The sequence below is a fragment of the Dermacentor silvarum genome, chromosome 9 (genome assembly GCF_013339745.2).
Source record: "Dermacentor silvarum isolate Dsil-2018 chromosome 9, BIME_Dsil_1.4, whole genome shotgun sequence".
NCBI lineage: Eukaryota > Metazoa > Arthropoda > Arachnida > Ixodida > Ixodidae > Dermacentor > Dermacentor silvarum.
Window position 1 is genome coordinate 145,869,272 of NC_051162.1, and position 14,283 is coordinate 145,883,554.

At 48.4% G+C, this 14,283-nt stretch overlaps 1 protein-coding gene across 1 annotated transcript in view; it reads right to left on the reverse strand.

Annotated features, from left to right (window-relative positions):
* Window positions 1-14,283, reverse strand: part of LOC119464493 (uncharacterized) — a 54,700-nt gene that overhangs the window by 19,366 nt on the left and 21,051 nt on the right. The window contains exons 4-5 of the mRNA XM_037725492.2: window positions 11,062-11,234; window positions 4,698-4,777 (exon numbers count right to left, since the gene is read on the reverse strand). Of these exons, the coding sequence (XP_037581420.2) occupies window positions 4,698-4,777; window positions 11,062-11,234 (253 nt within the window). The remainder of the gene's footprint in view (window positions 1-4,697; window positions 4,778-11,061; window positions 11,235-14,283) is intronic.

Sequence of the window (14,283 nt, forward strand, 5' to 3'; positions counted from 1 at the left end):
ACGGGACGTTTGCACCAGAATGCCAACTGTTTGTCCCGCTACCCCGTGGAAGAACCGGCAGATGCTCACACCATCGCTTCCGTTTCTCTTGGTCACAGTTGCTTCAAATCGGCAAACGAGTAACGCAGCGATCCTTCGTTGCGAGCCCTCATCGACCGGCTAAAGTCAACGCCTGATGACGCCACTCTCCGGATGTTTCTCTTCAAGGAGGGGACATTATACCGCTGTAATATTGATCCGCATGGCCCTGACCTTCTGCTTGTCATTCCTTCACACCTACGTTCGGCTGTCTTCCGCCAACGTCACGACGCTCTCTTGGCTGGACACTTGGGCATCTCGCGCACATACGATCGTGTGCGCCGTCGCTTATTTTCGCCGGGTCTCGCCCGTTCCATGCGGCATTACGTTGCCGCTTCTGAGCCCTCCGCGCTTCCACCTGGATGTCTCCAACCAATCGACGTCCCACCCGAACCCTTTAATAGGGGAGCTGTTTAAGCCGGAGGCTATCCCGTATGTCGTAGACCAGAAACTGCGCCTGGCGATGACGTCACCGCGCGTTGCCTAGCAACCAAGTACTTGGCACAAGTGCGTCTCGCTTTGCCACCGCTCCGCACCGCCACGCCGAGCTGCTACGACCACACACCTGCTTCGTTTAGCCATGACGTCACTTCACGTCGCCTAGCAACCACATGTGCCTCGCTTCCTAGACATGTCCACGCTTCGCCAGGCCGCGTCGTCGCTTCGCCAAGCTTTGCTACCGTCTAGTTACACGCTTTGCCCTGCCGCGTTGACAGTTGGATGATCGTGTGAAGGCGGAGCTTCGCCGTGACGTCACAGGGGAGATAAAGCTCGGAGCCGCCGTGACGGCGGCGGAACTCTCGTCGACTCTGTGCCGAGTACATGTAGCCTTGACAATGGGACGACCAAAGAATATCCGAACCCCCGAAGAAGAAGCCGCTCATCTTGAAGCGCATCGGGCGGCTAAGGGATAATATGTGCGTCTAACGCCTGACTGTGCCTAACTAACGCCTGAATACGCTAGGTCAATCACAAGCTCCGCTGTTTGCTCCAGCCTTGCACCACTAGTGCAAGCTGCGCTTATTTTTTCTGAGTTGGTCTAGACCTTCTTGGGCGGTTTCCTCTCTCGAGATCCGGAAATAAATGGGTCGCCGTCGCTACCGACTCCGCTACGTGGTACGCCATCACCAGAGCTCTCCCGACAAGTTGCGCTATGACGTCGCTGACTTCCTATACTCTACGACATCATTTTAGTGCACGGTGCTCCGCGCAATTACAACAAATGATTGAGGACCTTAATCGACAAAGTGTAAGAATTGGGTTGAAGATGAATATGCAGAACAAAAAGATAATGTTCAATAGCCAGGCAAGGGAACAGGAATTCAGGATCGCCAGTCAGCCTCTAGAGTCTGTGAAGGAGTACGTTTATCTAGGTCAATTGCTCACAAGGGACCCTGATCACGAGAAAGAAATTTACAGAAGAATAAAATTGGGTTCGAGTGCATAGGGCAGGCATTGCAAAATCCTGACTGGGAGCTTACCACTGTCGATGAAAAGAAAGGTGTACAATCATTGCATTCTACCGGTGCTAACATATGGGGCAGAAACTTGGAGGTTAACAAAGAAGCTCGAGAACAAGTTAAGGACCGCACAAAGAGCGATGGAACGAAAAATCTTAGGACTAACGTTAAGAGACAGGAAGAGAGCGGTGTGGATCAGAGAACAAACGGTGATAGCCGATATTCTAGTTGACATTAAGCGGAAGAAATGGAGCTGGGCAGGCCATGTAATGCGTAGGATGGATAACCGGTGGACCATTAGGGTTACAGAATGGATACCAAGAGAAGGGAAGCGAAGTCGAGGTCGGCAGAAAACCAGATGGGATGATGAAGTTAGGAAATTTGCAGGCGCAAGTTGGAATACGCTAGCGCAAGAGAGGGGTAATTGGAGATCGCAGTCAGAGGCCTTCGTCCTGCAGTGGACATAAAATATAGGCTGATGATGATGATGATGATGATGATGATGATGATGATATTATGATGATGATGATCCACGCAAATTATTAACTGATCGTGGCCGTAGCTTTCTCTCGGCAGTCGTGGAAGACATCCTCGGCTCCAGCTCGACAAAACACGAATTCAGCACATCTGACCATCCATAGACCAACGGCCTCACGGAACGCCTCAACCGGACCATCACCGACATGCTTTCGATATACGTTGCGGCCGACCACCACGACTGGGATGTTAATTTACTATATGTGGCGTTCGCTTATAATTCATCGCGCCACGACACCGCGGGCTATTCACCATTCTACCTCCTGTATGGCCGAGAACCCGCGTTGCCCTTCGACACATTGCTGCCCTCGCCCACACATTCTGCCACGGAATACGCCCGCGACGCGATCGCACGCGCCGACCACGCGAGGCTGCTAGCCTGCACCCGTGTTGAGACCTCACGGGAACATCAGAGACGCCTCTACGATTGCCACCATCACGACGTGCACTTTTCTCTGGGTTCTCTGTTGCTTCTCTGATGGCCCATCCACCGTGTGGCCCTATCCAAAACGCTGCTGTCGCGTTACACCGGTCCATACCGTGTCGTGCGACAAGTGACTGATGTTACATATGAAAGCATCCCCGCCGACCCCTCAGCGTTGTCGTCAGCTGCAAGTGACATCGTTCACGTAGCGACACTCAAGCCCTATCGCCCATCTTTCACCGTAGATGTGTAGCTTAAGCACCAGGACTGTGCTTCTACCGCCGGGGCTGATGATACGGAACAGCCACCACAATGTGGCTGCATTGAAGAGGAGGCAGACGACGTGTTCCCGTTTGGTATAGAGTCGCCATCTTGGCCACCGTTAGCATACGTGGAAATATATTGTAAATAGGCTTGTACATCAGCTACACGTAACAATATCTATAAGAAAAAAATGTAAAAGGTCTTGCGACGGTTGCCTTGAGTTTTCAGGAATGCAAGAAAACAAATTGGGTTAGCTTGCACTAGTGGCGCAAGGCTAAAGACACAACGGAGCTGATCGGTTCTTAGCTGGTCCTGGCTATACGGAGTGATGCTATGTTATACGAAGTGTATAAGCATTTCCTTGTGGACCGTGGCATTGGGGAACACCTCGCGAAGCACTTGCAGTCCGAGCACACGTACGGAAGTGGGCCGAAAGCCTATGCACAGTGTACGGGAGCAGCGCAGCAGAGGACACGCCGGGATGACGTCACGGCGCATGCGCAGTAGCGCGCAACTGGTGGGAGCTCGGCCGAGCCGCTGCCAGAGGCACCTGCTGCCGTCACGGATTACACCAGCCGTCAAGTTCTCAATAAAACTATTCGCATGCCGCGGGTGCTGCCGGGGCAGTGGGTGGGTGGCCCTGGGAGGCTGTTAGGTTCACTGCTCTAGCTTCGCCGCTGCCATCGCCTTTTTAACCCTTATTCAGGAGGCAGCTCCTCGACTTTGCTCCGGCTTTTAAAGCTGTGTCAAAGGTGCCTGAGTATTTGTGTTTTGTCACATACTTCAGGCTTGCCTCCGCTCTTTCTTTTAATAATTAGCTTTTCTTTTAAATTCATTTGGGATGCTGTGGCATCCCCTTTTTCATTTATTTTCCTATTGACACTTACGCCTTCTGTACCTCTCTGGTGGTGCGGGCTTCCCCATTTTATTTTTGATTTTTTTACTTGTCTGGGAACACAAAAACTGGAGTCACGGACACCGGTAGCTTTCGGCGCTAATGCGGATGGAGAAGCGCGGATGGCTTCAGCAGCACCTCTGCGCGTTGCCTTGTTGGTGCTGCTACAATTTGTTTCCCTCACTCTCTCTCGCTCTCATTCTTTCTTTCTCTCTCCCGAGCATAGAGCGCGACACTCCGCGGGGTGGTTGCTAGGCAACGCAGCGGGAGGCAGCACACATTACGGCCGGCTTAAACAGCTAGCTCCGCTGTTAAAATACTAAGATAAGAAAGAGTCAGGATTTCTTAGGTCTTTTATAAAGATTAAGGCAGAATAATAGCATGCAGCGCCTTGGCTTCGTAGCCACGTCCTAAATTTGGTCTCTTTTAAAATCAAATCAATTTTTTTGTTTGCTTCTCTTCTTTTTTCCGGAGCGAAACATGAGGAAATCATAACAAGTTTCAGCGAAAATGGCGCGAACTCACAAGAATACCTTCTAACGATAGATGTGAGCTACATAAAAGAAAATGGCTTCAAGAACCACTTAATTCATATTTTTTACAAAGCGCTCGCCTGTTAGAATTATATGGTGTTGGTGTACTATTAATATTAATTTAATACTATGCTGATTGATCCCTGATGTGGCAACTGTGTAAGATATTCTGCGAAGATTCTGCTACATAGCTAAATTATTTCCTACTTTCCAGTTCAATTCCTAATTCAAAACGGTGCATTTAGTACCTGCAGCTCTGCCAAATACCCAGCCTGCCTATATATAAGAGCTAGTCCTAACAAATGAAAACTGTGACATCTAAAACACAATCCACAAAGCCAATTAATGAGTCGTAGTGACTCCGCCACAGACTTCACACCATTTTACGTTTGCGACATATTTTGAATGAATAGGTAAGCACAGCTTTCATGTTTGTTCAACACATCTGTCAATAACGCTACCGTTGCATCGTCACCGGCTCACGAATGTGATGCCTGATACCTTACCTGAAACGTCGGTAACATTCATGGAGCCAAGGTCTGAGCCTTCACCTTTAAAAAAACTTCCGTAGTAATGGCTAGTAAGCCTGGAATGTAATAAAAGAACACGGCATCGAAAAAAGGACAAATACGTTAAGTTGAAAATGACAGGACATAACTGTCTAAACTATATAAGAGCATTTATATTACTTTGTGTCTGTGTTGTACACTTCCTTGCACTTTTTTATTCTAATTTTTAAGTTTCTTATATGGTGCATACTGAAAAATATATCATATGGAATGATAATAGCATTGACATGAAATGTAAGAACAAACAGGCGCTGTTTCCTCTACTAAAATGGCTGCCATGAGTTACGGATACTCATGCCTCGGAGCGTAATGCGAGACAGGTCAGCATTGTGCAATAAACGGGAAGCAAGGTGATGGCCCGAAGAGCCTTTTTGCTTACTTGCAGACCGTCGTCGTCTCCTACAAGAAAGCCTGCTCCTTTTTAACACGAAAGTGTTTTATGCCGGGGTCCACCAAGACTTCACTGACGTATTTCCGTCACGGAAATACGTCACACGAACATACACGAACATAATACAAAGAAAGAAACCAGAAGAAAAAGTTCCACAAACATGCAAAATTTGGAATTCGAACCCACGACCTCTCGGTCAGCGACGATAGATAGCCGAGCGTTTAACCCATTGCGCCACAAACGCATTTGCAGAGAGCTACACAGACGCGCATTATATATCTAACACTCCTCCGTGTACCCGCGCTCTTGCTCGGGGCGGTGCCGCCGCCTACGAGCAGAAAAGAGAAGTACTGCATTATGACACTAACGCGCACCGACAGTATAGTGCCTAGAATATACTTACTAGTGTGCCGACCGCCGGGAGTTTCCAATGGGAGACGCTGGCACTGCCGGTGATGCCTTCCGCCGGAGGCCCCCAGACGGCGACACTGTTTGGGACCGTGCTAACCGAGCGGCGCATCACGCGTCGCTTGCGCATCACGCGTCGCTTGCGCTTCGGGTGCACTTCGGATGCGCGTTCGTAAGCGCAGTCGGTTGCGGCGCGTTGTTGCTTTCGAGCAAGTAGCGTGTGGTGCCTCCGCACGTCATTGCTGGGGTTCTTTTCTGTGCGCATGGTTCGTACTTGTGTTTGTTCACGGACGGAACCGACATGTCGTCGCAGAAAACGAGGCGTAAACACAGCACCTGTTTTGTCCCATATTAGCGAGTTTAGAATAGGGGCCCCAAAAGTTTGGGGCCCCAAAGAGCTTTGCGGGTGTTAGCGTTGGGGCATGCAAGAGCGATGAGTTTTAGAATAGGGCTTTGCGTTTGCGAATACCGTCTTGCGCTTGCAGCGCCACTACGGTGTCAAAGAAAAGCTATAATAAATATTAAAATAAACTATACCATGTTATGATAGGAAGAGTAATTTTGACTTTCGTGGTTTTGCGTTTAATTGCAATTAAGGTGTTAATCTATTAGCAGCAAGCGATTTATTGCGGCTAATTTTGAGTAACCAACTTGACGTGCCTTCACCAGCCAAGCTAATCCACGTTAGGCCTACGAGCCATGAAATCGACAATCGAATTCAGAATCAGCGGCGTCTAATGAATCAATCTTCATTACACACGTTAGTTGAGAGAAAGCGATAACCGCAGTCACTTCTAGCTTACTAACTAACTTCACGCGTTACCAAGAATCAAGCCGAGTTTAGTACTCGGAGAGCCGCCGCTTCGATGGGTGCCGCCATGTTTGTTGACGCAAAACTTTTGGGGCTGCTTTTGGGGTTCCCGCTAAATTGGCGAAATAGCGTGCCCAACGCAAAACCCAAACGCAGTTAGCGTCTCGCGCATGCGCAGTGGTGTCGACGCTATTTCTTTGGGGCCCCAAAACGTTTGGGGCCCCTATTCTAAAACTCTCTATTGTATAACTGGATACCGCTCAAATAACGAGCAAGTCTCATTATTCAGCGCGCCTGCTGACTGGCCAGAACGTTTTGCCGAGTGGGAGAAGAATATAAGAGTGCAGATCGAAGGCTAACTCTGGCGGCTGTCGCTTGTGAGAAACACTTTAATAATTGCTACATTGAGCGCTCGTTCAAAATTAGTTGACGGTGTGTCGCCTATGAAAATGTGCCCTGTTTAATTACCTTCATTTATGGTAATTAATTTAATTTATGGTAATTAGATACAACTTGGTGTGAATTTAGCATTTGTGGACATGTCTCGCATATAATAGTTTACTGTGGAAAAAAGTTACACTTCTTCGGAAACCACGTATTTATTTATTGGTATTTTTCGCAGAAACACCCCGTATCGTGTAGCGTTATAATGATAACTGTGCATACGATCGTTTGTAAGTGCAACAAAATCATATTCTTTCGATTACGCTTTGCACCTCAACCAACGTTCCACAGAACGAAACGGGCTGGGACAGTCCATTGGCGTCTGTCGCACACGCGCGCGTTGGCTAGAGACGCCGCTCGGCATAGCACGGTCCGTACGGCTATCGCCGTCTGGTGGCCGCCGGCGGAAGGCATCATTCTCCGTGCCACCGGAAAGCCCGCGGTCGGCACACTAGTAAGTATATTCTAGGCACTATACCGACAGTGAACGCTTCGGTGGTCTCAGCACTACGACGCCTCGATGCCAGCATTCGAAGGGACGCTGGCATCAAGAAGCACTACCAACGCCACCTAGGTGGCGTTGGTAGTGGCGTTCACCGTACTCAGCACAGCGGAGCGTGGCCTCCGCAATTAGCTCTGAAAATGTTTCTGAAGTTGATCGCGGAGGCTGCAATTACGACGCGCTGTACGCGCTGATTTGACTCGGTGACGATTCAGTTACGTGCTTTGTCTTGCGCGTTGTATTAGTGTGTCAATTACGTGCTTCGTCTTTCGCGTTGTGCTAGCGTGTGCAGCGTAGTGCAGCTTCCATATGCACGACGGTTGCTCATGGTCATCGACGTTGGTAGTCGTGATAGAGGAGACGTGCCACCAGGCGTCAGCGTGGGTGCATCAACGCCTAAGGGCGCTTTAGCCACAAAACACCAATAGACATTATATATCAATGTGCAATAAACATTACACTACTTCTGTGAAGACACGTTTCACTTTCGTGTTCTATACCGATTCCTATATAAGAGGGATCAACCACATTTTTCATTCAGAACCCTCGCCTTTTCCGACCTCTAAACCACCTTTTTTTCTTCCCTGGGCTGACACCTCTTGTTCCACGTGGAACACAGTGCCACCGCAGTAAAGCTGTTCCATCCCGCGCCGATGGCAGCCAGCACGTCCACCTTGTCAGGCTGTCTGACCCGTCTTTCGTGCATCAGAGTGTTTTTGGAAAGCCACCCTCTAAATTCATCTCGGCCAACGCAGTCGGCCGACTCACATTCAGCGCGCTGTTTCTGCAACTAGCCGTCCGTTTGCCCGTTCAATGGTCACAACACGGTCTCCCTGTCCTCCCACCGTCCTCTCTGCCCTGTTGTCTTTTCTTCTCTCGATTTTCCTGTTTCCTCTTAAGCGCTGGAAATGTATGAGATGTCTTTATTTCAACTAGCCCAGCCCTCTGCCATATGTTCTGCACAATACGGTTCCCTCAAGCGTCCCTTCGTTACCTCAACTCTTGTGCAAAAAAAAAAAGTCCAACGCCTATTGTGGAATCCATGAGCAGCGAAGCTTTTTTGGAAAGCTATAAACTTAACGCTATAAAGCGGTTCATCTGCAACGCGTTTTACAGCACATCGATTACGTGCCTTCCTGGCAAATCAGCGTGATAAAGTAGCAGCGCTGATTGCATCGTCGGGAATCAGCGCGACTGCAGATAACGTGGTCACCGGGACTGGCCTATTTTTCTTCACGCCATCTCCGGGATCAGCCCAGTGTAGTATTTCACTATCTCTAGGACCGGGCCACCTTTATCGGCAAGATACCATGCACGCCGGTAGACGTACCAAACCACGAGAAACAAGGAATAGACAGTTTTGCTTTAATAAAGCAATTAAGACCTTAAAGACATATTAGCGAGATAATTCGAAACCGTTTGTTCTTTCAATGCTCACTTCTATAGGGAACAGAGCTGGCCACTGGAACATTAGGCGTGATACAGAGTAAAGTGCATAAATTTAAGCCGATTACTCATATAAGTGCTGTCTTGTGTGGGCTATTCGACAAGTACGCAGCAGCCTTACCAATCATCCACGGTCAGAAAAGTCCGGCAAGACTTGCCTGGAAGCCTCACTTTACAAATTTATTGTGTTTAAGCTGTCAGTGAATGCCTATAGGTGTTGTTCAGCCTAGCTTTAGAGTGTATTCAGGTCTCTAAGATGTTTTGTTGGGTGACGCAGAGCTCGAACCCTGCCCTTTCTCCTGAAAGATGTTATTGTGAAACAATATAAAGAGCTGTTCCAGTTGTTAAAGCATTGCATAAAAAATCATTGGCCCTTCCACTCCATGAAGATGGATCATAAGCGAAGCTTCTCCCTTTGTATACCTAACCATCTCCTTTGCCATCAACATTATGTTTACTGGAGTGTGCCCTTGTGATTAACGAGATGTGCATTGTGTGTATACTGGTGACATCAATGAAGACAAGTTGGCAGTGAAACACATGTTTATTGAACATCGGAAACTTGACCGGTCAATTTTGTGAAAGTGAGCAGAATAGCGATCGCTGCGGTGTCCCTGGAAGGGGTTCGGTCATCTCGATGTCACACATGTCGTTCGCAAATGTGAAATCTACACACGTACGTCTTATAGTAGTGGTTACGTTCATTATAATGGCTCATTCCCCCTTAAGCAATAGCTCATGCCGCCGTAAACGCGGCCTTCCCATTACGACAACAGAAGAGAAGTGAAAATGTACGCTGGAATGATGTGAGTGGCAACGGAGCCAGCTGTGGAAGAAGACGATAACGAACGCGGGCGCAATGGCACGAACGGCGAAAACATGCCTGCAGTGGAAGAAGACGACGACGCTCGAGCCACTGCTGATGATGATAGTTTCTGCGTTACATCGCCGGTGCCGGCTAGCGTATACAAGCTTGGCTTGAAAAGTCGACGTGATAAATAACGAACTCATGGCGTCTCTTAATAAGGTAACGGATACTCAAGTGCTCTTGTGCAATGGTTCAGAACAGCCTCCGGCCGTCCGAATGCAAGACGTGGGAAAGTCTCACCTCGCAGGTGATCCTACGTCGCGACATCAAAGACACTCGATCACACGGGAGAAATCTAATTTCTCTCCGCATCGACGACAGCGCTTTGGAAACGGAGGCACAATCTGTGAAGAAATGTTGCGCAACCCTGAACAACGTAATAAACATAAATTTGTGCGTTATCAATGATCATGCTTATTGTGTGTACAGCTCGGAAAAGCTTGTCCTCTATTATGTTGGCCAGTTACCGCAAAATTTCAGTTTTCCCACTCAATGATGGTATATTTTAAATACGAAGCAAGCTCGACGTTTCCAGAAAATCCTTTAAGATTTTTTGTCGGAAAACAAGAAACTCGTGAACTATGCTTTCTTACTACGTTTAGGCTATTGCTTCAACTGTTTTTTTTCTTTACGATACAAATATATTTAATGGTACGGCTAGCATGACCTGCTCAATGAGTTCTTACAGTTGACGTGAAATACACAAAAGTAACGCTTCCTCAGCCTACACGAAAGCTACGAAAACCTCAACGCTCTGACGGAAGTTGTAGCGTCCGATCGACAGAGTCTCCGTCGCAGAGTTATGGGCGCTGATGGATGCGATGCTTGCTGGTAGTGGCCGGCAGGCATGGCATAGCGGCAGGTGGTAGAGACAGTGTTCCCCACGTGCCATGTCGGAAGCTGGCCGGCGGCTGTCACAGGAAGCTACTATTCAACCCGTATACCGTGTTTACTGACGTCGGTCTCTTGCACCACTAGTCAGGAAGACACCATGGATTCTAGCTCCTGGTAGAACAGTATATTCCAGGCAGCTGCGGACTTCGCTCATGTGTTTCACTGGCAAAGAAACTCGTCACCACATTTCAAGTATCCCGGTTTCCCGATTTCTTCTTATTTTCATTTCACTCAGGAAACTACTAAGCCTATCAAGTATTCGAGTGAGCTACTTCCCCAAGTATTGCTTGCTCTATTAATAGCCATGGTGACAAGAGATGTGCTGGATTTCTCGTAAAGTACCTTTTTTTACATTAGCTTTTCGAAACTTAGATTCATGCCTCTTAGACACAGTCGACTGACTAAGCTTTGCGAACAATGTCATTATTGACTATCTCTGTACGTAAAAGACTGCTGTAGATATTTGGTGAACGAAGTTCTCCTTACTGAAATTTCCATTGCATTTATTTTACTCGAACCATGTCAACTCCTACTTACCACTCATCAGTCACCATTACTTTTCGCCAGAAGTTGTAGTCCTTCTCGGTAATATTATACTTCTTAAGAAATACGCATTTCTGTGTAAAGTCTAGTTCTGGTATTTCTGTAACTTCATAATTGTTTGAGTAGTTTTGCTGGTACAACCACAACCTCTCACTTGTGTTGAATACCTGCGTGTGTACAAAAAGAACATAACGCTTAACATAACGCTTTAAACATAACGAAAACATAACGCTAAGTTTCTCAGCATTTTACTCATATTTCGATACATTAGTATGGTCGGCCTTACAGTAAAGCAAAAACAACATCACCTTGAAAAGTATTCAATATGAATCAGCATACCTACAGGAGTAAGAAAAATAGACGCACTCTTGCATCCCAACATCACAATTATTTCAACAGCTGCTCTCACAAATATCTGTTTTATGGATAGCTCGGTATTTATCTATTTATTCAGTGTATATACAGGTGCCCACACCACCTACATGAGATACTGCTGTAGTGCGGAACATTCTGTAAAAAGCAAGAGGTCGGCATATGCGGAGTGAACATAACGCGGAACGCAGCCGCTAGAAGTCTCGAAGTGTACAAATCATTATGAATTGACACATTTTCATGTCTACCAGCGACAATATCCACGCAATTTAAGCGCCGTATCTATAACGTAATATTGCAAAATTACGGCAAATGATAGAATAGTTGCAATAACACTTTGTTCCGGCAATACTGAAGTATTGTTTTCGAGAAAATATGTGCCAGCGTCGCAAAAAGCGGACACTCCCGACTGCTGACCTTCTACAGCTTCTTGATGTTCAGTAGGAACTTTTTCACCACAATGGCCTTGATTTACTTGGACCGTTTCCACTGTCCGCCTCTACAAACTGTCAAGGCGTTTATTGACAGGATGTGCAAGGAGTGAGAGGTCGAACTCAGTACGGTAATCGGAACCCTGCGAGTAGTCAGAACCGGCCCCGTGCGTAAAGCGCTGGTGATCCACCTGACTAACTGGCACTTCTTCGTTACATTTCATACGCTGGGGATGCACCGGGCTAACCAGCGCTTCTTCTTCGTTACATTTGTCCCCCACAGAAAAAGGCGCCATCCTGGCGATCTAAGCTTAAGGTAGCATAGAGGGATCGTAGAAGGGCTTGAGCCGATCTACGTGAACAGTTTTGCGACCGCGACGGCGCTGATCAGAAGACGGCGACACAGGCTCTACGGCCTAATTCACGGGAGAAGTTTGTGCAATAACACGGTAATGTTCATGATATAGTGGGAGCAGCTTAGAAGAAAGGCCGGGAGCTAATGGTGGAACCCACAGCCAAACCAATAAATCGGAAGGGAAGCTTGGGGGGTCAGAGCCACCACGACGAAGCTTCTGTTGTGTCTGATCTGCGGTGGTAAGACAGCGGGCGAGTTGCATTCTTCAGCATGCTGCGCAGCTCGAGACACAGGAACACATTCCGATGAATCAGGCTCGTAGGGTAGAATGGTATCGATGGTGCAGGAAGGTTCGCGGCCGTACAGTAAGAAAAACGGAGAAAAACCAGTGGTGGCTTGAGAGGCAGTATTATAGGCTAACGTGACGAACGGAAGCACAGTGTCCCAGTTGGGATGGTCGGACGCGACGTACATGGCGAGCATGTCGCCAAGAGTACTCTTGAAACGCTCCGTCAACCCGTTCGTCTGCGGATGGTATGCGCTAGTGGTCCTGTGGATGATGTGACACTCCTTCAGAAGCGACGTCATTACTTCAGATATAAAAGCACGGTCTCGATCACTAAGAAGTTCCCGAAGGGCTCCGTGACGAAGAACAAAATGCCGCAGTATGAATGATCCAACATCTTGGGCAGTGGCAGATGGAAGCGCAGTGGTTTCTGCATAGCGTGCGAGTTGATCCACTGCAACGATAATCCAGCGGTTGCCAGCCCCAGTACAGGGAAGCGGACTGTAAAGGTCGATTCCGACGCGATTAAAAGGACGGGACGGACAAGGAAGCGGCTGCAAAGGTGCGCCAGTAGAAATAGGGACCGACTTTCGGCGCTGGCAGTCGAGGCAGCAGCGTACGTACTTGCGAACGAACTTCTACATACCAGGCCAGTAATACCGGAGCCGAAGGCGGGTGTAGGTCTTTAACACGCCACCGTGTGCACATTGGGGATCAATGTGAAACGATGCGCATAAATCAGCCCGAAGATGACGCGGTATTACGAGGAGCCATTCCCGTCCCTCGGGGAGATATAGTTGCGACGGTAGATGAGTTGATCGTGGATAACAAAGTGATGCGCCTGCCGCCGTAGCGTCCTAGATGCTGTAACAGTGGCAGGATCAGCGAGAAACTCCAAAAGCGAAGAAATCCATGGGTCTTTGCTCTGCTCAGAGTGCATGTCATCGATGGCAAGTGCTGACAGGACAAAGTTGAGTGGTCACTGTGGACGTCAGGTGAAATGAGCGAGCGGGAGAGAGCGTCGGCGTCGGTGTGCTTGCGTCTAGAGCGGTACACGACTCGGATGTCGTGCTCTTGCAAACGGAGCGCCCAGCGTGCCAGGCGGCCAGGGGGGTCTTTCAAAGAGGAGAGCCAGCACAGCGCATGGTGGTTCCATTACTACATCAAATTGGCGGCCGTATAAGTAAGGTCGAAATTTCGTAAGGGCCCACAGTATGGCTAAACACTCCTTTTCTGTAACAGAGTAGTTTAACTCCGACTTTGTCAACGTGTGGCTAGCATAAGCAACGACGTATTCGTCAAGAACACGATTGCGTTGGGCAAGAACCGCCCCGAGGCCGACTCCACTAGCGTCTGTATGGACCTCAGTTGGGGCACCGGGGTCAATATGTCGCAAAATAGGAGGAGAGGTGAGGAGATGGCGAAGGGTCGTGAACGCGTCATCGCATGCCTGCAACCAGGCGGATAGGGCGTTGTCTCCAGGCCAGCAGTTGAGTCAAAGGGGCGATGATCATAGCGAAGTTCTTCACAAAGCGGCGAAAATAGGAGCAGAGGCCGACGAAACTTTCGTAGTGTCTTCAGGTTAGTGGGTTTGGGGAACTCTGCAACTGCGCGGAGTTTTGCAGGATCCGGAAGCACTCCTTCTTTGGATACGACGTGACCTAATAAGCTTACGGTAAGCTTACGGGCAGCAAAGAAGCATTTTTTATGTTAAGCTGCAGGCCAGCCTTAGTAAGACAGCTTAATACCTCTCTTAGTCGTTGGAAGTGAGT